Below are 25,541 nucleotides of genomic sequence, written 5' to 3' on the forward strand. Positions count from 1 at the left end.
ACTGATGGCCTTTTGGCAAATTCAGTATGATGGACAGCAAAGGTCTAATTCTGTCATCTCATTTTTTTTCCTGATTCATCTGTAGAGAGATTTGGAAATTACACCCTCTCTCCATACCTTCACTTTGAAAGGCATTGACTAATCCTTTGTAACATTATCTGACTTCATTGGGACAGAAGCGATAAAGTCAAATTCATTGGATGTATGTCATTTACTGTTAATATCCAGGTCCTAATGGTTCCGACTGAAGCAATACCCAGCTATCACCGCTCCCCACCCTTTCCAGTTCTGGCACACACACACACAACTCTACACAACTGCACAGAGCAAAGAGAAGAGCTCCCCATGAAATACCATGAGAATGAGCCCCTGCAGATATTGAAGCAAGTGGCTTCCAGGGTCCTCACGTGGAGCCCTCCAAACACATTTGAGTCCCTGTTGTCTCAGAGTGAGTCAAGGAGCAGAGTATAGCTGTGTCCTGGGATAGTCAAATGAAATTTCTAAGTAGGATGTGGATAGGGAATCCAGGGAGCCAGTATTGTGCTGCCTTTCTTTTTGGTTAGCTAAACAGATGGATGAGATGCCTTCCACTGAACCGTGGGCACCTAACATTAAGCATCTAATCTAAACTCCTTGTCTAATTTCTCCCTCCAGCACTTTCAGGACATGGGTTATCCCATGACATTTCTTAGGAAGGGTTAAGATGACCTTTGGATGCCTGATATGGCCTCTACAAGGAACCTGATAGCCTACTTTAGACTAGACTCCCTACATTTCCATGGCAGAAGTTAGGTGAGATGAATCCCAACCTTTTGCTCATGCAAAAGACATCCATCAGGAGTAGATGAAAACAACCAAAATGCAGAATCGCATTTATTTTCTCCCCTCCAAAAATTATTCTCATTTACTTGTAAAAATCTTAATTTCTCTCTCTTGAACCAGCATTCTTTTCCTCAATTTGCTTTCTCCTTTATTTTATATTGCTTTTGAAACTGGAATGAAAACAGAATAAATGAGGAGAGGGATGAGCAGATGGCAGCAGAGAAGCAGAAGACATTATCACTACCATTGAGAACCCAAAAATGAACCAGACCCGCTATTTATTTACTACAATGCTCATTTAAAAGGAAACAAGCAGTTGAGTGCATCTGTTATGGAGGTTTGTTCACTGAGGGCCCTCGACCTGTTCAGGTGCTCAGTCCAAATGTGCCTTTGTACCACAAAGGCCCAATTGTCAGGGAGCCTCCTCATTTACGTGGAATTGTGCCAATTATTTGCACAGCCCACCTTGAAGTCACAGAGAAGGGGACAAGTCAGCCAATGCTCCTGCTCCCTGTGCCCATCAGGGCAGCCTCCAGCCCTGTTTGATGTTCATTTTTCTAATTTGTCATGGACAACAGAAGGTCCAAGGCAGAAAACAGTGCTGGATGACCCCATTTCCACAGATCAGTGTTGATTTTACATTCGCATGTAAGAGTGCACCTTTTGTGTTAGATAGCTCCAGCAATGTGCATGGGTATAAATAAAGAAACTGGTGGCTTTCCAGATATACAGCTTATTTAAAGCTTGGTTTTGCTTTAGACCTTTGAGATTTGTTTGCAGCTGAGGTGTCGCAATGGATGTGCCCCACTTCTCTGAAGGATTGGTGCTTAGAACATTTTGTGAGCAGTAGCTGAACCTCTCCACCATCCTACAGAGCACCCCAAGTCATGTATGTCCAGTGATACCAGTGCACACTGTGTTGAGGTCCCTAAGTTGAAAGCCCACTGCCAACGCATGGCTTGTGGAGTTGCTATACCTCCCCTTATCCAGAAACACACATCTTTTTCCTGTAAATATTTCCTGGTATACTATGATTGCAATATCAAAATATCTAGTGAGAAATTTGTCCTAGAGTTTGACAGCTCTGCTTTTAGTGTGAGAAAACAAACAGAGTTTACAAAAGGTGCCTAATTAAGGGGAACGTGTGATGCCAAGAAGGGAGGAATTATCTGTATTTATTAAGGATTGAGATCTTCACACTTAGAAATACAATGTGCGGGAAGGGGAAAGGAAGATAAGGGAAAATGGAGGATTTCCCAAAATCCAGAGTGCAGTAAGCTTCAGGGCACCGGAGATGTGGCAGTAATAACTGCAGACCAAGTGATGTGAAAAAGAACAAATAAAGAAACTGAAGGCTGTGCCTGTCGTGTGACGTGCTGATACCATGCCACAGTTTGTACTATGGCATAAAATGATGAAATAGCATGAAATACTAAGCAGAAATTGTACTGAAAGAATGATCTTGTGAGATCATGACTGAGGCAGATAAAGCAGGTTTGGAAAATATTTTGTCATGTCTTACCCCACTAGTTTCTCTCAGATCTAACCACTTCAGCATCCAGTTAAGTGCAAGCTATAGCTGTGTGAAAGTCTCAGGTGTTACCCAGTAACAGTAGGACAGATCAATAATAAAAATGGAACTAGAGATGTTCCAGTGGGCTCAGCCACGTCTCAAGAACAGTAAATTATAAGAACCGCTATTGCTTTAATAGCTTCTGCTTGAAAAAATCGATTTCTGACCATGGAATATGATGACAGAGAAGCAGGACAGATCGCTACTCAGAGCAGACCTTCCCCTCTCCTCTAGAAGCTATTACAGTAAAGGGCAAGAGAAGCAAGAGGGACACAAAAGCAAACACCCCGTAGCAATGACTGACCTTATATCTCCTTGTATGAATTCAGGCTCCCATTAAAAGCCAATAAGAGGTTTTCTTCCTCTAAGATCAAAGAGTTAAAACCTCACCTATGACAAAAACTGTCAGACATGTTTCTGAGTCTGAAGTGTGTATTTGAAACAGATGAGAGGCAAAAAGAAATTAAGAAAGAGAAAAACCTGAAGAGCTAGACATAGGAAACAAATTGCTTGGAATACAGTTATCTCTCTGCATTTATTCAGTTCACCTGTTCAGTGTTTAACTCCTGCCTATATCAAACACCTTTTATAAAGAAAATGTTCTGTTTTTATCTATGTTCCACTAACTCCTCACTTCTCTTCCAATATGTCATGAATAAATCATGTCATTCCTCTACCAGGCCCTTTACTGGTTGGTATAACCCAATCTGCAAAGTCATTTTGATTCATATCTCTTCCACATCATTCCCAAATACATTTATAAATCAGGAAATTGACTTAGAAGTTTTGCATATGTTTGTTCCTGTTCCAGAAAGTCTATCCCAATTAATAAATTGTGTGTGCAGTGCTTTTGCTCTCCATTTTTCCCAAGGCCCAGTGATGAAAATAAATATTCACTGCAGAGCAGAGTTAGACCCTTTGTATAGGGCTATGAGGATCCTGGAGGCAGAGGAAGAAGACTTGGGGTCAGCCTTCTGGGCTGTTTGTGTGGGCAGCAGAGGGACCAAGATCAAGGCCAGAAGACCTCATGGAAGGTGCAGCTGAGCAGGTCCATCAGGTGATAGTGGGAGGTTCACGTTCAAAGGAGAATAGGGCCACCATCATTGGAATAATGTATGAATAAAGGTATGGACAGGCAGACTAGCTAGGTTAATGCTCTTCCATCTAGGAAAATGTGGATTGAAAAGGTGTAAGTCAGAGGTGAATGCAGTCGTGAATGTTGCGGGGAAAGTAGGTGGGGAATGATTGTTTCATGGTGTATGAGAGAAGGAGTACTAAATGAAATTGTCCATCAGCAGGTCTAAAATAAGCATAGGGAGGTATGTTTTCACACAACATATAAAGAAATGGTAGGGCTGATAGACCTGGATGGTACAAGTGAAAGCCAAAAGTATAAAGAGCTATCAGAATTATTAGAAAGAGGTAAGAAAAAATCAGAATATAGGAATAAGATAAATTCAGTGGTTAGGTGTGTGGAACACTAGCTCGTATGCAACTTCCATTTGAGGGAGCTGAGAAGATATTTCCACCATCACCAGGACATGCAAGATGCAAAGCCATAAAGTAATTTAGCTGCTTAACTTGTCCTGCTTCCTAGGAGGCTTCAACAGCTCTTCACCCAATTGGGGAAAAAAAAAAAGCAGGGGGTAAAGAGAAAAAAAAAAAATCCTTCTTGTCTCCTGATCAGTATCAGTAATGTCAATTCATTGTTCTTTGTAGATCCAACTAAAAATTGTAAGAGTGGTGTAGGAGAGGAGAATGCCTTTATCCTCAGAAGAAACTGAATTAAAACAATGAGTAAAATCTGAGTATCCAAAAACTGAAGTAAACCCAGGAATACTTGGACATTTCCGTCATGGGTTTTCAGGTGTTGGTTTTTTTTATTTTACTGGGGTTTTTTAATGCTAGAAAGAAACGCGAGGATTTTTAACCAAAACTTGTCTCAGGATTTAGCCAGTCCTGCTTGTTTTCCTTCAGAGGGATTTCCTTCCCTCTGTCTTTGCTACCCAGAGCAGACAGTTTCTGAATCACCCTGCAAGCAAGAAAAAGCTGCTTAGGATAGGTGTGAGCCACGTACCAGATTTTATACAACTACACGAGCTAATCAGAAGGAAAGATAGGAGCATTCGGCTAATTGCTTACAACCATCAATTCCATCTTCATAATAGGCATGCCATCAAACTGTGCAGCTTAGGAAATTAGAGAGGGCTTTGTGAACTCTAAAGAAGCATTTGCTTAAACCAGGAGCAGCTGCTGGGCCAGATGGCGAAGTCCTGTCCTACAGCAGACACGATACTAGAAAGACGCAAAAGCATACAGAGGAAGTGCAATCTCTCCTCGTGCTTCATGTACCTGTTCATTAATTGCTGTGGCACAGTGCAAGCAGGTTTTCAAGGAATACAGACAGACGTAGCACACGAAGAAGAGTCGTGCTTTAGCATACATACATATATATATAGCAGTTTACATTGACTTGGGTGGCCCATCCTATCTGCTTAACTTTGCAGTTGGGTAGGGTTTAGCGTGCTGCAGACCAGCTGGTGTTGATCTTGGCAGAGACCCTGCTGATCTTGCTGGGGCTTGACCTGAAGCCACTAACACGTTTGCACTTCTGTGGTCAATACATCTGCAAAGAGGCAGAGCTCATATCTTGGGCTGGACCAAGAAATGTAGGGATTTGATTAAACAGTTATGGTCTGTCATGCTATCCGTGAGCCTTTAAGGCACTGTTGCAGTAAAACTTACCAAAAACTGGTTATTCAGGCCTGCAGCTTCACCCCTTGCCTTTCAATAGTGTTTTATGACTGTCATAAACACTGATACAAATGAGCCGAAGGTCTAGCCTCATATTTGCACTTGTAATTCCCTTCTGTAAGCAGTGGCTTTTACATCACAGCATACTTTTGGAAAACGGACTGTTTAGTTTCCCATCCTGGTTCTCCGGCAGGAGCTATAGTTCCTTTAACTTGTATAAGGATTACCTCTGCACATTATATTTGTCAGGTCTAGAGAACTAACTTTTTTTTTTCCCCTTTCATTTCTGCACTGTTATTTTGCTTCTTCTGTACATTCATCCCCTCCTACCTGGCAGGGAGCCTTATGAAAAGGTCATCATCTTGTTCCCTTTAAATCCTCATCTTTAAACTCCTTTATCCTGATATCTGCAAAGAGAGAAGACAGCAATGAAAGAGCCGGGGTGCTGAGATCCTTCTAATTGTCTCCCTGTGGTGCTTTGCTCAGGACTCAGATACACAATCGAGTTATTGCATCTTAGCAATTATTGTGCATCTGCCGAGCCAGGGTAGCTCCCAACATGCATGATTTACACCTTTGGCAGCCATGGAGAGATTTCACTTAATTTACACTACAATGAAAACAGTTTAGCCTAGTTGCCTTACCTCCTCTTTGCCACATGCAGAGTCACTGTGGATGAGATGGAGAGCAGTATATCACTGCAGCATCAGTAGCAGCATCTCATAAACAGCATCCCAGCCTCATGGGAGCATATGCCTGGTGCTTCTGCAGTGACTGCACACCCCTGAAATGGGAACTAGAGATTTTATCCTGTGCTTGTGACAGCACCCAGAAGAGGACTTCTCTTACATGCAAGGCTCCCATTCACAAGTGCACTTCTGAAGTAGTGAGGCCCTCTTGCACTTTCTAATTGCCTTTGCATTTTCTAACCATGGCCAAACTGAAACACAGGAGGCTCCATCTGAACATAAAGAAACACTTTCTTACTGCAAGGGTGACCAAGTACTGGAGCAGGTTGCCCAGAGAGGTTGTGGAGTCTCCATCCTTGGAGGTTTCCAAGGATTTCCAAAAGCCATCTGGACATGCTTCTGAGCAACCAGCTCTAGGTGTTTCTGCTTGAGCGGGGGGGTGGATCAGAGAACCTCCAGAGGTCCCTTCCAACCTCAACCATTCTGTGAATCTGTGACAGCAGGAAGCTGAGTTCTGGTAAGACATGTTATGAGGTTAGTGTTATTGTAGATAAAAGTTAGTTGTGGCTTTTTCAAATGAAACTTTTTTTTTTTAATGGAAAACCTCATCAAAATGGATGTGGCTTTTAGAAGTAGATGTAATGCTTTGACAGTTGTAACATTTCTGATCAAAATGAAATGCAAACCCCACAAAAAACAGATTATTTCATGACTGGGATGGGGAAAAAGCTGTTAACCAATACCACCCTACCGAGAGGACACTGTTCCCACCAGAGACTTGAACCTCCTTTTTCTACAACAGAAAGGAGAGCCTGGAGCACAAACCTACTGGCAGTAGGATGCTTTCCAGCTCTCAGTGAATCTCCTCCGCTGGTCTCCTTTCTCATTAATTCTCCAGGAATACAGCTTAAAAAGATTTAGATTCAGTCTGATAGGAAATGGGAAAGTTTTGGAAACCTTGTGACCTTTCAAGAGCTGGAGATACCATTTCCAAGTCCAGAATCACAGAATCATAGAATGTCCTGAGTTGGAAGGGACCCATAAGGATCATCGCGTCCAACTCCTGTCCCTGCATAGGACAACCCCAAAATTCACACCCTATGTCTGAGGGCATTGTCCAAATGCTTCTTAACTATTGTCAGGCTTGGCGCTGTGACTGCTTCCTGGGGGAGCCTGTTCCAGTGCTCCACCCCCCTCTGGGTGAAGAACCTTTTCCTAATGTCCAACCTAAACCTCCCCTGGCATAGCTTCCTGCCGTTCCCTTCGGTTCTATCATTGGTCGTCAGGGAGAAGAGATCAACACCTGCCCCTCCTCTTCCCCTTGTGAGGGAGCTGTAGACCGTGTTGAGGTCTCCCCTCAGTCTCCTCCTCTCCAGGCTGAACAGACCGAGTGACTTCAGCCGCTCCTCATACGGCTTCCCCTTTAAACCCTTCACCATCTTTGTGGCTCTCCTCTGGACACTCTCCAGTAGCTTTGTATCCTTTGTGTACTGTGGCGCCCAAAACTGCACACAGTGCTCAAGATGAGGCCGCACCAGTGCAGAGTAGAGCAGGACAATCTCCTCCCTTGACCGGCTGGCAATACAGTGCTTGATGCACCCCAGGACACGGTTGGCCCTCCTGGCTGCCAGGGCTCACTGTTGGCTCATGTTCAACTTGCCATCGACCAGAACCCCCAGATCCCTCTCCGCGGGGCTGCTCTCCAGCCTCTCGTTCCCTAGTCTGTACGTACATCCAGGGTTGCCATGTCCCAGGTGCAAAATCCGGCACTTGCCCTTGTTAAACTTCATATGGTTGGTGATTGCCCAGCTCTCTAATTTGTCCAGATCTCTCTGCAGGGCCTCTCTGCCCTCGAGAGTGTCAACGGCTCCTCCCAATTTTCTGTCACCGGCAAACTTAGATAACAAACCTTCCAGTCCTGCATCCACGTCATTTATGAAGACATTAAGGAGCACTGGCCCTAAGATGGATCCCTGCAGAACCCCACTAGTGACTGGTCGCCAGCCCGATGTAACCCCATTTACTATAACCCTTTGAGCCCGACCCGTCAGCCAATTGCTCGCCCATTGCATTATGTGTTTATCCAGCTGTAGGCTGGACATTTTGTCCAGGAGGGTACTGTGAGAGACAGTATCGAAGGCTTTACTGAAATCTAAAAAGATAACATCAACTTGTTTCCCTTGGTCAACTAGGTGGGTAACCTTGTCATAGGAAGAAATGAAGTTTGTTAAGCAGAAGCTCTGTCTTTTCTGATACTGCCACTTCATTTTGCGCCTTCAATGTATTTCATTAGTGCATCATTCTAGAGAGAATTTGTGTTACACAAAGTAGTGAGAAACACAAGTTAATGGGAAATGGTTCTGGAAAACAGCACATACAATTTCTGGTGCTTTGAACACTTTGCCTTCCCATTGACAGAAGATCAGACTTTATTACCAAAGTCCTACTATTGGTGGGGAAACTGAGACCCAGGGAGACCACAAGAACTGGCTGCAGTTTCACTGGAGGTCTGTGGCAGAGCTGGGATTTGACCTTGTAACATGAAAATCTCAGTTTAATACTTCAGTCTTAAGTTTGATGCCTGTAAATCTCAGAGTGAGATCTAAGTTTGTGAGGCACTTCTCCAAATTTTATGTTCGTTTTCAGTATAGAAAGTAATCTGGTAAGCAGATTATTAGAATTAGTAATTAGAAATGTTGTTTGCTCTGAGGAGAGGCATCATTCATCACTTGAGCCAAAACTGTGGTGTGGTAAAATCTATATCTTCTAACCTTGTACTTTTTGCACCTCCCAGACATCTAGTACGGAACATGAGAGTTATTGGAAAGGTTTGTTGTATCACACCATGTGTGTGAATTTGCGCATCAAAAAGTGACATAAGCAGCAAAGGGTGGTAGAAAAACTTCTCTGGGAAGTGAGTTTCCCTAAAATCAGGGACATTTTTATTATTGTTTTTTAATCCCAGAGATGCTGTATCATTGTGCTTCTCTTTACCTTAGTTTCCACATCTGCTAAAGCATTAAGACAACTTTTAAAAGTATTCTTGAGAGCAGTGAGGAGAATTACAAAAAGAATCAACAGTTGTGAGGAAGTGTACCTAAAAAGAATAAATAGGAGAAATATGAGAAAATTAAGCTGAAAGAAGCACCCCTTAGTTTGCTGAGAATAAGAAGCAAAGTATCAAAACCACTGTGAAAGCTAAAGGCATCCTCAGATAGAGAGGAGGAGTTTTGAGCAGGAAATAGGAAGCAGAAAAGTTCAGATAATGGTTTCCATTGTAATGAAGAACAAATAACAGATATTACATCACACCTCAAAAAAAAAAAAGTACTGAACATTCATGTCCTTGATTTGGTTGCACAAGATCTCTTATGATCCCAATACGAACCCTGGTAAAAAGAAATGCAAACAATGACAGTGTGGAAAAAGCCTGGGGAACAGCAACCCACCAACCTCTGCTAAAGTTCACTTCTTTTGGAGCAGCTGTTCAAATGAACAAAGGTACGAGAGCCTTCGTGGAGTTTAGATCTGTTGTAAAGACAAATAACAGGAGCAAGTTTTAGTGTCAAAATCCACCTGTCACAGGGATTCAAGAAGTGAGTTAAGCCAGGGGATAGGCTGCTGCTGATTTCACTGCAAGACAGGTCTCTGGTTAGGAAAATGTTCAGATGACTCAATTGTCAGAAATTCTTGGAGGTGGTGCTTGAATATTTTCATGACTCATAGCTGCATAAATGATTTACTCCTGTTTGCAGAAGTTTATTATTCCTGTGTGCAAAGAACTGCATTGTTGGAAATGTTTGCAAAGCTCTTGAGTTTCACTAACGTAATTCTTCATCAAAGAAGCGAGTTTTGACTACTGTTTGTTCATTCTAGTTTATTGTACCAGCTTTCCAGTCAGGGATGGCAGGCAGTTTTGTATGATAAATGACACCAAAGGAATGCCACAGTGATGTGATTCACGTGAGATGGACAGGGTAGGGACCATTGGTCAGAGTGGGTGCTGGGGGAATTTGCAATGTACTGTTGGATGTATTGCTGCTCTGTTATTTCTGTCTGACATACATCTATACATCTATCTTGGCCTTTTAGACTATGAACCGTAAGGCCTATCCTGGTCAGATTGTTGGTCTCTTCTTCTTTTGCTTGATTAATGTCTGTACAGCCCCTAGCCAATGTGAGTTTGAGGTCCAGCTGGGACAAGAAGCAGAGATGTCTTACAAAGTGAGAAATGCTTTGCACTGGGCAGCCCCCTTACAATCCCGGATGGACCAGGAGGTGCAGAGTACCAGAGAGGCATGCGGACTTCACAGTTTTGTGAGTTTGGGCTGAAGGAGAGAGACGTCCTTATGGTTAATTTTTAGCCAGTTGGCACTCAACTTGCTTAAGAGTCCAAGAAATCTTCCTACCTTTGAGTATACATGTTAAAATAGGCAGTACAGGTTGTCAGTATCTGGTTTTTCTCCCCTTATATCCAAATTTTGAAATGTTTGGTTCTCAAACAAGAGTGCAGTAGATTTCCCAGGAATCACATTTGATCGGGGCTCATCCTGTAGGCAAGGTCTGGGTTTTGAGGACTGCGTTCAGTTCCCAGACCTCCGACCTTACCTGCATAATGTGAAATGAGCACTTTATCTATCCCTGTCTTGGCTTCTTGCAAGCGAAGTGAAAGATGTAAAGACTTCACTGCTCTGTTCAGATTAAAAATTTCCCAGGAACAAAGGCAATATGACAATGACGCTGTCAAACAGTATTGGTGCGCAACAACCAAAGGTCCAGGTACAACTGGCATTATGGTACCATTGGAAGAGTTTTTTTCTGGGTGCCTCAGTGTTAAAATGTACTTGTTTTTGAAGTCTGAACTTTATGACCCAGTGGGTCCCTCCCATTTATGTGTTCTGTGTAATATGAACACTTTGTAACAGAGAAAAAGTATGAGACTTTTACTCTGTTACAAGAAATGTGCTCTGGCATTTGAATCAACAAAAGTCAGACATTTAACAGCAAGCTGAACGGTTCTTTTTAAATCGTTCTTTTCTCTTTTCTTCCAGGGAATGTGACCAGGAATTGTACAAGCCAGGGCTGGACGGATGTGTACCCTGCGCCGTATGCCGTAGCTTGTGGCTATGATTCCAACAGCACTCCAGGGGAAGAGGTTTGTAAACCTGGTTGGGCGGACATTAAGATTTACCAGGGATCAATACCAGAATCACATGATCTTCCCATGCCCAATTTTTTCTATTCCCACTCTGATTCCTCAAGAAGGAAGGACCCTTTTGAGGATCCCTGGAAACAGAGATCAAATGTGTGGTCAAAGAGATAATCCTCCCTTTGATTACCAGGGGGGTGGCAGGAAATCAGCATCTCAGAAGATCAGACCAATGTCTCTGTGGTGCCCACACATAACTTCAGGTGCCTGATTTTCCATATTCAACTTAGAAACAAGCCTTCCACATTTATATTTATGCTAAAGTAGATATGGTGATTCCAGTATTTCTAGGCCACATAATCATCAAAAGATCAAGAGAGATAAAAGAATATAACTCACTTGCCATCAGTGCTGCTCTGCTGATCTCAACCAGCTAAAGATCTAGAAAACTCTAGGGAACACACAAATTTTCATGCAATGTTACTGAATTTTGTAAGGAAATCTGCAAGCTCTCTGGGATACTGCCTGTATATAAACTAGTAATCACTGACCTAGGTATAATTAGCTTTATAGAGTACTGTCATTACACAGGACGGAGTTTGTTGGTGGTTTGCTGCATGCTGAGACATGAAGGGTAAAGTCTAAAGAGGATAACAAATTTAGTTAGAAGCAAGATTGACCTCAGCCAACTAAAAGTTCAACATCTAATCTAAACTAGTCGCCTATAGCTGTCCCATAGTCAACAAGAAAAAGCTTATGCTAGAAAAGAATATTTCACTGCAACCATATGTTTATATTAAACCTATGCCCGTGCTTTCTTTCTGTTGTATGACATATGTCGGTGTTTGTGAATGTTGGACATAGGAATCTGAGTAGTGAATAAATATATATGGTGAAAGGTCTTTGTCTATGGTCACGCATTACCAAGGCACTCAAAGAGTTAACGGAGAATCTGAACAGAACTGAGCCAGCCTTAATAGTGAAAGAATACAGAAAATAGCAAAGGGAAAGTTGCACAAAGAATTTCAGGGCTCTACTGAAGAGAGCCTTAGTTTGCCTTCGAGGTCAGCCACCACTTCACATCCTCAAGTGTCCCGTTTCTCAGATCGAGCTGTGTGGCACCAGTTGCGCATTGCAAAAGCCGTTGTTACGGGTCTGCTCTGGAAAGGTCCTCCATCGAGAGCTCTGGTTTATGTTCCAGCTGCAGAGGGGATTTGGGAATTCCTGGGACATGCTTTGGCATCCCAATGGATTGCAGCATTGCCAGAGTGCTGCGTTACCAAGAGAACACGTATTGTGTTCTTTTAATTCTTTCTTAATTATTTTCTCTCTGTTTCCGCAGTTTTGTCATGCTGTTTAAGTCTAATTTGTGTGAAAGGTGGCTGAGGGGGGTGAACATGCAGTACTAGCCTGTGAAGAAGAATAGATTTTTGTTGTTGTTGAATTGGCTGTCAATTTGGGGAGGAAGAATTAAAGGGAACAGAAAAAAAAGGAGAACAGTAGGCTGTATGGGACATGAGGTCCAGAACAGACTGATAACCTTCCGTGCTTAAAACACTTCATGCACTTTTAATGCCTACTGGTCTCAAGTCAGAAACAACAAGAAAAATATGAAAAATAAATAAGGTCTGTGTGTAAGATTTTAGTTGTGAATTCTGTCAGTCCCTAAGAAGCAGATGATGTAGGCACCAAAGTAGTGCACTTATGATCTTTGCAGTGATAATGATTCTTTCTCCAACCTGACCTTTAAAAAACACTTATTAACAAATGGGGGAGTTGTTTTGCTGTCCCATTGTCAGACGTGATGCACAACTTCTCCCTTGTGTGCCTGCCTCTGGTCAGAGAGGGGCCACCGCAGGTGTCCCCACAGGCTCTGCCTGAAGATGGTGAAGAAAATAGAGACCTCCAGAGGTCAGTTCACCCCACATTTCTCTTCAAAGGGACCTCTTTGCATTTACTTTAGAGGGAGCCCAGATGACTTCAGGCTAGGTGACATGAACCCAAAACATGTTTGGGTGCAGGGCTACTGAAAGACTTGATAGCGGTATTTCTGTTCTTTTTCTCTTACAAATGTAAATGTTTTAATCTCAGTTACCAAGGGATAAATATAGAGGCTACTGAACAGAAACCAAGGAAGCTAACTCTCAGTTAATGTTGGTTTAGCATCTACCTTAACTAATTGCTCTTATCACGTTCCTGTGAAATTAAGCAGAGGCTTTTAGAAGTCAGAGAGAGAATGATGAAATTGCTTAATTTCATTCTGTAGATCAGTCTAGATCTACGGCTAGAACCCAGGCATCCTGGCATGCATTTCCTTCACTTCTCTAAATCCCTCTTTTTTCTAATAAGAATATTTTAGTAATCTGAGCTCTGAGTGAAATTCCAATTCCATTTATGATCTTGGGTCAAATTCTCTGCTTTGATATCTGTAAAATAGGAAGTGATTGTTATTAGCAAGTGCAAATGAAGAGTGAGAAGTCATTATGTGCTGTTTCCAGAACAGAGATGACCCCACATGCTGCATTAAAGCTGAATGCAGAGCTATCTCTCTGTACACAAGAAGGATTGGTCACCATAAAATATAAGGGCAGGTAATTGCTTGTTGAATAACACCAAGATCTTTCGGTGGATAACTTGCTCCTGTGACTAACTTTAAGGAGCAAAAGGCCTCTACCTGTGTTCATACTGGAGAGTTTCCATCGACCACCCCACTACTGACATCTCCTATAATATCTCTTAATTTCCTTTCCCCCATTTCTCTGCTCTCCTAAATATAATGTGGGACAATCTCTTCCTCAAACTCAGCCCCCTACCACAAGCTCCCTCCTTCCGCTGGCCAGGTCTTTCCTGGAACACTCCTGCTCTGATGCCATCAAAGAAGGAAACTAGACAATGAGAGAAAGACAAAATCAACATGAAGGAAGCTGACTGCTTTTATTGGAAAAGTCTCAGCTGCCTTTAGGAGCCCAAACTCAAACAAGACTGGAAACAAGACTGTATTTTGTTAGCTTTGGGTGGAATCTGCAAGACAGTGGAGTAGAAAGGTGGAACCTCCGTTGTTCCTTACTGCAGTGCAAGTCCCTCCATGCAGTGCAGATGAGTGGGGCTTAGGTATGACCATATCATACTGGGTGACTCCATCACCATAGTAACCTCCTGGCATCATATGGGCAAGACCAGATAGATAAATTGGCCTGAAACCCTTGCTATGAATTATGTATTCAGAGTTACTGACCCAAAGCTCTTAGTGATGTGGATTCATTGAATGGGGCTGTAAAGACACTGTGCTTTCAGCCGTCTCTGAGATCTGTGGTCTAAGCAGCAATATAGATACAACCAGCGTAACCTTTGCATTCTCTGAAAGCTCTGTCTTGTTTTAACACCCCTCCAAGCTGGCGTGTGCAAATGCTAGAGGATTACTACTCATCTCAGCCTCACTGGTTCTGTAAAGTACCTAGTACTTGCCAAGGCCTATGAAAACAGCGTATAAAAATGTCAACCCTCACTGTTATTAAAGAGTGTTTTCCCAAACAAGGTTGGGTTTAGATTTTCTGTCTAAAGTGCTCTTTGCAGTTTTGGTTGTTTGGGTTTTATATAGAAAATGGTGACAAGGAGGGCAGAGAAGTGTCAATCAAGGGATGGAAAAATAATATTTTCCACAAACTGAGTTAGATTCTCATAAAAACACGGATTTTTCATTGATAAAACAAATGTCCAAATACAAACTAATCTTTTGTCCTTTTTTTAAGCTTAAAATCAAAATGTATTGATTTAGAGTGTTGCTGGAGAGCCTTAGGAGAGCTGGAGTTTTGTGGCCTTACTTCCCTGTTTTATTTAGACCAGGATTCCCTGTTGGATTTAAGTCCCGTCATGTCCCATGCTCAGAGATTCCCTCTGTGTGCTGTCAAAGAGAAAAGCCGTGAACTAATTTCCAACTTAACATATATTTCTGAATTAACGTATCTGTGATTTCAATGGGAAGATTTTAAGTAAGTTTTTACATGCCGAAACACAATGTCTAGCTTTCACAAAAGCAAAACAATTTCCAGACCAGTTCTGTCCTCAAACTTCCTTAATAAGATGAAGCTCATCATACTCACCACCTCAGAGCGGATGTGTCAGGGCGCTGTTTAACTGAACATTAGTCATTGCTGTTCCACAAGATTATAACCATGTCGCTGTCTCTGCAAGTGTCAAATCAGACTCCTTCCTGCATGAACTTTTCCCTTGTGTAACTGTAACCTGGTTTTGGAGTGATCCGAGCTCTACTGCAACCTGACATGTTCTTCTTACTCACACTGGTGGTATTTGAGTCATGTACTCTACTGGATGTGGTTTTAAAGGGTGAAGGATTTGGAGATTTTTTAAGGGAATGGAGTAGGATGATTTCCTTGTCTCACCAAGAAAGTCAGTAAAAGCGCAGTGATGGTGTATTTAGGAATCCATGTTGGCAGCTCTTTGAAAAACCTGTTTCATTTCTTTCCTTCACATTAGCAAACGGCATTCTATGGCACAGTCAAGACTGGCTACACCATTGGACATACCTTATCGCTCATTGCTCTCACGGCTGCTATGATCATTTTATGTCTCTTCAGGTAAGACCATGAACAAAGAAGGCATAGGTAAGGGGATGACTTGAAGGACATAGTGGCTGTTTAAGTTATAGACTATGAGTGTTACAGATGGATGCAAAAGACTTCTGTCAAGTCTCAGTTAGACAGGGAAGGAAAGTTCCTCCATCTTTCGGTACCACTGTTTTCTGGTATGTGATTTGTGGCTTTTGTGTGAGAGTTATAACCCTGATCCAATTATTTAGGTGGGAGTCCTCTCACTAAACGTAGATTGTTATGTGATGGATCTCTGTATTAGAGGCCATTATCCCATAAGCTTGTTATAGTCCACAGAGACCTAGTCAGTGTGGTATATATGGATACTATGGAATGATGCATTTCTACTAAATTAGGTATTCAAAATAGTACAGGTGAATCACACCCCAAAACTACCTATTTCAGAAGTGCTTCCTGCTATAGCTCTGTGGCAAGACCTAGACACCCAGAGCCATTTCATACACGCTGGGGCCCCTGAGATGTGCACAAGGGTAGCAGATATAATGCAGGACCTTCAGGAGACCCAGGGCCTTATGGATTGATGTGCAGATACTCTACAGCATATCGGCTGGCATTAGATGCCTAGATTGCAGCAAATGAATTAATCTTTTGTCTCCATTGTTTATAGTAGATTCAGGCATCTAAATTTGGGTGCCTCCAATGAGGAAGTCTGCATATAAGGTAATCTCCTATTATAATATTGTTTATGTATAGGGAGAACAGCACAAAGCTGTTCTCACAAAGCTGTTCTCACAAAGCTCCGTGAGATGGAAGAACCTTCTAGATGTGATTCCACCTCCTCATGCCACTCTCCAGTGGCTTCCCTGAAATGTGTTATATGGTTGTCCAATTTATGACAATCTGGTCCAGACATTGTCCTCAAAGCAAGCTGTAGGAAACAGCATACGTTCTAGGGTAACTCTCACACTTATACCAAGACTGGCCTCACGCTTCAAGATCTTTGCACTTCTGAGCACATGGGCTCTTTCCACTCCTCTTACAAGGGAAAAGTGAATCAGACACGCATGCAAATTATCTCATCTCAATAAGGTACAAGGTGCCAGCCAAGCTGGTGAAACTGTCAGGGCTCACACTCTTCATTTGTGGGAAACAACATGATTTGACTTGCCTTCACCTGCAAGTACAGAGGACTCAGCTCGGTCACATTATCTTGCTATTGTCAGAGATTAAGAGCATAAACTCTGCCAATGCACAGTGACTCATTAAGAGGTGGTAATTTGATCATGTTGCTGAGTGAGGTCTGCTGTGGTTCTGATGACTGTACAAAGTACCCATCTCCAGAGTATTAGGCCTTTCACTTTAGCTGATGTAAAGTCTCACTTGAAAAAAAGACCTACTTGATCAGAATTCATCTTCAAAATATTAGTGGGCAAGGGACAGAAAAACCCTGGTGTTGTTCTCAATATTATTAATAACTAGACATTTTTAAGTTAAAATATAGTTTGTATTGCTCCAGAAAATCTGTAATATGTGTTAATTTTGGCAGCAGCTGCTAAGAATTTATTTCTTTTCCTGAAGAAACATTTCACTTTGAAAAGGATTATTGCAGTACAAACATTCTGTAGAAAACAGACCTTTATCATGAGCAGAGTTTACTCAAAAACATTTATTTTCCAGTGGAGAGCAGTGTGATGAACCTGTTTTCTGTCATTCTGTATTTTGACCTTTTCTTCTGAGAATTGGAAAAGCAGCAAATGTATGGATTGCCACATGTTTTGTGGATTTAAAAAGGCTTAAGTGGATTTGTGGTGATTTACATCAGAACATAGTCTGTCTCACAGTTTCTAATGTTTAATTGTAAGTCTATGTCTTGGCGGAAGAAACATGTAAATAGATAAATAATGCTTTTAAGAAGCCTTGCTATGCAGAACTGTTGTTTCATCTCTTCCCGACAGAAAACTACACTGTACTCGAAATTATATCCATATGCACCTCTTCATGTCCTTCATAATGAGAGCCATTGCAGTCTTCATAAAAGATGTCATCCTATTTGAAAGCGGAGAATCTGAACACTGCTTTGTGAGTTCAGTAAGTAGCCATGCACATTGAAGTTTCCACCTTGTTCTGTTGGTCCTCTTAGTGCATCAAAAATTACATTGCAAATGCATGTGAGACAGTGCTTTGGGAAGATTTCAGGTTTTTTTCTCATTTGAAAGAAACAAAAACATGACTGCTGCAGTTTAATTTGTATTGAAAAGGCATAAAATAAATTAGCAGAGTCAAAAGTTTATAGGGGTCTGGTCCCTTCTGAGGTCAAACCCACAATGGGGGTTCTACAAGGTTTTGGGGCTCCGGTCAGTCCTGTGTCCATCTCCCAGCCCCATGCTAATTTCTTGGATATTCTGGTCAAAGGAGACTTGCAGTCCTGTGTTTAGGGATTCAGTAAAACCTTTCCTTTCAGTGAGAGTGGGAGTCAGATCCAGTTCACGTAACTATGGGTATCTACAGGGTAAAAGTCCCTATACATAAGCTACTGTGTAAACTGCAACCGTATTCAGTCGAGCTCTAATTAATATACTCACTGGAGTCTGGAGAGCTGTTCGCCTCGCTTTGAAGACGGCACCTGCATTTGGATGGCTCTCTGGGCTCCACTGATTGCAGTGACCAGATCCCTGCAGGAGTTTGGGCAGGAAATCTGTGTGCAGACATCAATGTCTATCTTGCATCTGGATCTGTATCCCACGCTAGCTGTCTGCAACTATGAGATTTCCCCATTGGGGTGATAAATGAGGGGAATAAAGGAGTTGGGATATTTTCTTCACCTTCAAACTCAGTGTTATCAGCTGGAGCAAACAGTAAGGAGGGAGAAGAGCTGTTTATCTAAAGGCCGTATTGACGTAAGAGGACACTGGTCATGAATAAATTTAGGCGGGAAATTGAAATCACCAAAATAGAGGTGTGATCAGAAGTCATACAAAAAAAGAAAAGGAACCCTCCATAATAAATTCATAACATTAGATGAGCTGCTTGCTGGTAATAGCAGGGGACTGGGCACAGCAGTCCAGCAGATCCCTTCTGAACCTGTTTTTTATGTCATACACCCCCAGAAAAAAAGATTCTCTTTTCCATCCACCCAGTTTCTTCCTTGCCTTCTGGCTTTTCTGTATCCTTACCCTGAGTCCTGTCCCTGCTGTTATAATGACTTTTCTGCTTGAGCACTTCTCAGCTGACATCAAAGAGCAGCCTGCTCCCAGCTTGTCCCCAAGAACTGTCTGCAGCACGACATGTTCCTGTTGCAGTGGCCCTCTGTTGTTTTGGTTTTTTTTTTTTTCCCTCTGTGGTTCACTGGGATCTGTATTCTTTAGCAATGGGGTTTTATTGTGAAGGTCCGTGAATGGTTAGAATGACATATAAACTGGAATAAACAATTGCCCGGTGTCTGCTGCCACAGATAACTGCCAATGCTAATTGGCAGAAGAGCCAAGAACCCAATGAGCCATGGAGTTTGAACTGACCTCTCACCCCTGCGGGAGTTTGCACTGGGTCGTGACTGAGGCACGACTGCAGAAAGCTGTGTAAGACGTGTTTGCTTCAACCATCCATCCAGAAACACTTCTGTGTATAAATACAGGACTTTGTCCTGCGAAATCTGCAGCTCCTGGGAGCCAGTGTGCTTTCAGGCTGACCCATGGCTACCACCATTGTATGTGTTTCTCTCCATCAGAGGATTTTCATGTTAAATGCCAGCTCAGGGTGAATCGCTGGATGATACACAAGGGTTATAAAAATATGTGGAACAAATCTGTCTCTGCTGCCCTAGGCTGAGCATACCCCTTGCAAAATCTGCACCTGTCTCGATCCAATATTTCGGACAACCTTTTGGGCCATTGAGAAAAAATACCTACATGAAATGCAGTCAAAATGCCTCTCCTAATATTCAACTGTTTACAGAAATAGTTATAAAATCCATTGTGTTTATGTGGGTTTGGTTGGGTTAAGTTGGCTTGAGTTAGGTTAAATAATTGATTTTTTTGTGCTTTGAACTTGCAGGATAAAATTTTGACTTGGGAGACCTAGGTACTAGTTCACATACCCAGGGCCTAATACACAATTTACTGAAGGTTTTGTGTATAATGTCTAGATACGGCCTTGAGCTCATTCAGTCTGAGGAGAGATTTGAATAAACAGTTCAATTTACTGAATGCTCTCACCACTATGCTGTTTTAGAAGAGGGCAAAACCAAAGCAATAACAGTGTTTTATTAGAAGAGAAAGTACTGCACTTAGATCCGTTAAGGAAAAAAGGATAAAGGCACCCCCCCTTCCAGAACAGATTCAGGGCTCTAAAATCCAAATGAACAGAGACCTCTTCCAGCATTTCTGATGAAGGGACCAAATTCCTGAATTTGGCATTACCTGTTGCAGTAAGAAGACTTAAAATTATGTCTTATGCACCAGCCACACACAAATATTTTAAGCTCTCCACCAACAAATGTGTCAATGCTCCAATCAAGTAGGAACTTCACTACATGTAAGTAGAAATCGAAAAAAACTTTGCTGCAATAGCATTTTTACTTTATTTTACCTAGTGTGGGAAACCTCAGTTACGGTGTTAACTCTATGCCGTTTTAAACTCAAGTAGTTTTGGATTACCATTGAGTTCAACATGAACACCCTGAAAAACTAAGTTTGTTGGGCATTTCTGTGGGCCACAGAGCCTGAGAATGTGGCAGTAAGCATTTCAGGGTCAATGCAGCCAAAATACACGTGATGAGCATCACCCAGCTGTCATGTGAGCCAGAACATGCACCATGCACTGGGTGATTTTTACAGAGTGGTGTGTGGCACCCGTAGCCTCCTTGAATTCCTTGGTCCTTCTTTCTTGATAAACCCACTCCTGGGGGAAAGAAAAGTCGTGCTGCTTAGGTGAAAAATTCAGCCTGTTTTCATGGGGCAGAAACCCTGAGTTGGCAAGCAAGGCCTGTTTTCATAACTAAATGTAGCAGGCTTAAATGATCATTGATCCCAGGACCTGCGCAAGGTGGCCCAGGCCCTTTGTTTCCTCCCACCAAGGAAACTCAGCAGCAGTAGCTTTACAAATGCCCCTCACGCCACCTTCTCTTCCCAGCTGCCCAAATCAATTAGGCTTGTTCTTAGGCACAATAGGGGTCCCTTCGCTCATGTAGAATCATGTAGACTGACCTTCAGAGAAAGCTGGCCCTCCAGAAGCCCACTGTGGGATTTTCCAGTGGGAAACAAAGCGCTTCAAGGACCTTGAATTTTCTAGAGGGGTAGAAACAGCAGAGGAGTCTGATGGCCACATATACACACAGCATGTTGCCCAGGGTACCCACAGTCATTAGTAGACCAAAACCACTTTCTCTCTCTCTGTCATGCCTTCAGTCATAAAGTATGTCTGTAATTATGTGTAACTGAATCATCCTGTTGGCTTAAATTGTTTAAAAATAGGCATATACTCAAGTGTGTTAGTCAATCTGGGCTTTAAGCACTCAGATCTAGAGATGATCAGGCTAGGAGGGGTCTGTGAAATCACCCACTCCGACTTCTTCAATAGCTATTCATTTTGATTCATTCAGAATACGTTCTGTCTCAGTAATCGGTCATTTCTGATGGAAAACTTGCCGCACGTGGCTTTATTGCATCCAGTGATTACTCATACTGCATGAAAAATTGCACGACTTTCCAGCCTGTATTTGCCTGCATTCTTCTGGTTTTTTTTTTTTCACTGTCAGACTCAAGAGGCCTCCTTACAAGTTTTAGTTTTTCATGTTAGTTTTCTTAGGCCTAGTGATCTTCCGTCTTGGCATTCCCATGCTTTGTCTTCCCCTTTCCTTCTCTCCCTGGAGAACACCCTGTGAAATACAGTAGCCAAAACAGCAAACCTGGTAGAAGGATAGAACTGAACACTTCAATTGTCGTTTCATTTGATTTTTTTGTGGTTTTATGGATAGGTTTTGATATAGTTTCATTACTGTAATATCTGGATAGGAAAATGATGAACCACTTACATTTCCAGCCTAACTGAAGACAAAGCAGCTGACAGTTTGATATAAACAAAGATCAGGTTCTACAGATTGAATTCAGGCTGACTTTTTCTGAGCTCTGCAAATTTGCCTTTGCTGAGGATTCAGCCAAGGGAGACTAAATCATTTATCTTTTTCCTTTTGCATTCCAGTAAGACAATCAAATTCCAACAAAAAATTCTTTGCAAAGGAGGGTGGGACTTTTAGCAATTGTGAGCATATACACATATCTCATATTTTCAGTGTGAAAAATTGGGTTTTTTCACATGAGCTTCCTCAGGCCAAATTGATAACAGCTACATGCCCCTAAATGAACTTTATAGATGGAAGTTGAAGACAGACACATTTTCTTTTCCAGCGCACCCCCATCTGAGGCTACTCAGGTCCATATTCTCTGCCTCATGTAGGACTGCCCCAATATGCAGGCTGTTGGAGAGATGGAAGATAAAAAGCCTTTTTATGAACTTGTGTAAAAATGAAATTGATATTAGAGACTCAGCCCTTTCATTGGGTTACATCCTCTGGGAAAGACATCTCCTTCCACCCTCAGAGAGGAGAGTGAGCTCTTCTTAGCAGCACAGACGGGCATCTGCTGAACTTTGGCTGACTGGCTTGGGTGAAGAGCCTGGCAGAACTCTGTCTGAAGACAATATGAATCTTTCCCTTGACTTTAATTGGAGTTGGGTCAGTTGCCAAAATGTGTAAATACATCAGCTGACACTTTTTCAGTAGCTCAGCCCATTGCTCCAGAATTGCACCCTATCCGCTGAGTTCAATGGGACCATCCAGGAGCAAAGGTGCTGCCTGAGATAAGGAGGTGCTTTACAGTCTGTCTTGCCATGGAAATGAGGCCCAATGTGAAATGAGGTCCACCTTGTTTTGCTAGGCTGTGTAGAGCAAAGGAGACTCTCACTCTTCTCACCTAATAGGTAGCAGCTACATTTGGTTTTCATCCCAAGGAGCAGCACAAGGAGCAAAGGAAAAATCACTGCTCATGTGAAGTAGAAGTTTCTCACTGTGCTCTTCCACTCATATTTGACCTGAACCACCTCACCCTCTCCACAAATTCCTGTGAAACCCAGACAAGTGGTTCCTGTTGGCTTCAGAAGGTGGGTGTTCTACAGTTTGAAATTGTGCAGATACACTATCCAGGAACATGTTATCTCATCATCTCTTCTAGAACAGAAGAGGTCTCTTCCCGCCTAAGCCCTCACCGACATTTATGAAATAGGCCTAAGTCATCTCATAGGGAGAGGGCCTGAACACAGGTCATTGCTATGGAGCTGATGGCAAACGGTAACTTCTTTCTGTATTGGTGAGAGAGCAATTTATGGCTGCCACACTTGAAGCCTTGGTTGCTGCATCGTACCCTTCACAGGGACTCAACCACAGGGGTGGCGGTAGCAAGTAAAGTATAAAAGAGATTGGGAAGAAGGGTTGTGGTGTTGGGAGCTGAAGCTCTGCTAAAAGGATTTAGCAGAAGAAGGAAACATGGGCTTCAGATCTGAGTTTGGGAAGAAAGGAACATGCAGCGATGGGGAGTGAAGGGAACCTTGAGTGTCAGAGAAACTAAAGGTGAAATATCATCATTTTGAGACAGGGAGGCAATGAATGACAGTGGGGGATGAAGCTAGGTACTTGGCGTGTGGTGCTGGAGGCATGCCAGGCTAGCAAGTGAGGAAGGTCCATACCGCAGGATTGGAATTCTGCTTTAGAGAGATGGGGTTTGAAGTAGAAGGTGGGAGGAGCAGTGGGAAGAGGCTGGATTTCAGCTATAAGCTGGCCAGCATGGGCATCCCTACACAGAAGAGAAGCAGGATATTCACCAACTAGTCCCACAACAGAATCAAATGGGAAGCAACAGAGGGAGAGCTTGATGGGAGCTCTGGCTGGGCTCCCTCCCTGACAGCTGGCCACAGGCCAGGCACACTGAGTATGGATGAAGTGATCCATTCCTCCAAGGAGAAAGTATCAGATTCTGGGTTATGCCTCTTCTGCTCCTTGGACTGTTCATATCAGGCAGCCGTTGAGAGGGTCTGGACCATGGAGACCAAGCTCTTAATGTGGTTTTACAGAGTTTTGCTTGGATGAGTTATACCGTTGCCTTCTCCCTTGCTCCTGGAAGTAACCCAGGAGTGAAGGCAGAAAGTTAGACTGTGGAAGAGCTCTGGAGCAGGAACTTTGCATAAGTGACCCTATCGTGCCCCAGTCATGGACTGGCACCTTAAAGTAGCGCAGTATTGCCAGTAATGAGAGAAAAATGTGACGAGTGCAGAGAAGGGCATTATTAAAACTCTGATCACCCTCTCCTTTAGTTGCTGCCTTGTGGCTGACTTGCCTTATTACTGAAGATGTGTTCAGAAGTGCCATTGCTCTGCGATTGATGAGAACAAAATAGGGACAGTTACCCCATTTACTGAGATAATTCTATTTTTATGTCTAAACTCAACTCTGAGTCATCTGATGCAGAGGCTAGACCAACTAGAGCTAATCACCCTCTTAGAAATACTCACAAGACTGCCCCCAAAAATCAAATTAGTATTCCTAAGAGACAAAATAGAAAGGCCGAGTCCCTCAAAGACTGACAGTTACATAACTCCTGTTAAAATCAGTGGAAGAGAAATGCTTAAATAGCCTTGAGGATCACAGTCATGGGGCTTAAACTTGCTTCTTATGTGAAGAAAAGCAGACATAAGAGCTTCCTACTGAATTCAACAGATATAGTGGTGTATTTGAGGAAGCTTGCAAGGGAGGTGCGCAAAGCATAAAGTGCAGTCATGTGGACCAGATTTTTTTTGGTGTAAATTGCTACATCTCCAATAGAGTTTGCAAGGTTTCTTCAAGTGCGGGATCTGACCCTGCCATGCTTTGCTGTGTTGCAAGCACATAAAATAGAGGTTGTCTCATGTAACTTCCATATTAGCAGAAGCAGACTTTTAAATGCCTTGCCATTTTCAACTGGCTTTCAGCTGTCGTTAAAGAGGTGAAAGCATAAAGAAAGGCCAAGGTTATCTCATGGGACTTTGGGGTCCATATGGGTTGAGCTATTGCTAGAGTAATGATACGCTAACCAGAGAACTAATACTGTATCCAGGTTCGGTAGTGGCCCAGCCTTGGTGCAAGTGGAAGTGGTGGCAAAGGAAAGAGAGATTGAGCCCCATAGCTTCTTCCTAATGTCTCCATCCTTCCACAGTCTTGATGGGAGCAGGCAAGACTTGGCTTGCTGAAGTAGTGTGTGTGTGCATGTGTATGGCTGTACAGCACAGCTCATCAGTCTACAAATAGCATTTCTGCTTTATGAAAGTGGTACCAAATCAACAAGCTCAGACACAAATCCAGGTTATAATGGCTTAATAAATTGCCCAGTGACAGCTGACATAGAGTAAGTATTCCAGTGTGTGCTCTTAGGCAATGATGGGCGCATGAAAATGTAATGTAGTGTGACCTAGAGGAAAGTGGGTTAAGATAAATTGAATTAATTTGCTATTGCCAAGGCTTAAGAGCACTCTTGCATAATGTTTCTGGGGCACCATTGATGCAGAGCAGCATGTTAACAGGGAAAATGTGTGTTTTAGGCATCCTATCCCTGTGCCTGAGATAGATGGTGACTGTGAATTCAGTTACGTTGATCTATCTGCCGCACTTTTTATAGGGTTGACTTACATTTGAAGCCACTAAGGGCAGCAGGAGCTGAAGGGTCCATCATCAAGACTTAAGATTATTATTCCCATGAAGGTGTTTTCTTTGTTATAATTCCTGATAGATGAGAAATTGCTTTAACCGAGGCTTTGAACTTGACAACTTAGGCCCTCATAAACTGAAGGCTACGTGCCTCAATCAGAAGCCACTTTGTTTCTATCAAGATGGCATTTTAAGAATTTGTTTAGTCAAATTTCTTTATTCATAGATAGTGTTAAGTCCTCGACACCCAAAATTTCCGTGC

The 25,541-nt window shown here is 42.6% G+C and overlaps 1 protein-coding gene across 1 annotated transcript in view; it reads left to right on the plus strand.

The window, feature by feature from the left end:
• Window positions 1–25,541, plus strand: part of LOC309589910 (vasoactive intestinal polypeptide receptor) — a gene marked incomplete at its 5' end in the record, with an annotated part of 114,077 nt that overhangs the window by 64,418 nt on the left and 24,118 nt on the right. The window contains 3 exons of the mRNA XM_082310624.1: window positions 10,890–10,993; window positions 15,482–15,582; window positions 17,511–17,643. Coding sequence (XP_082166750.1) covers window positions 10,890–10,993; window positions 15,482–15,582; window positions 17,511–17,643 — 338 coding nt within the window. The remainder of the gene's footprint in view (window positions 1–10,889; window positions 10,994–15,481; window positions 15,583–17,510; window positions 17,644–25,541) is intronic.

The sequence above is a fragment of the Platalea leucorodia genome (assembly GCF_965183815.1).
Source record: "Platalea leucorodia genome assembly, chromosome: 1".
NCBI lineage: Eukaryota > Metazoa > Chordata > Aves > Pelecaniformes > Threskiornithidae > Platalea > Platalea leucorodia.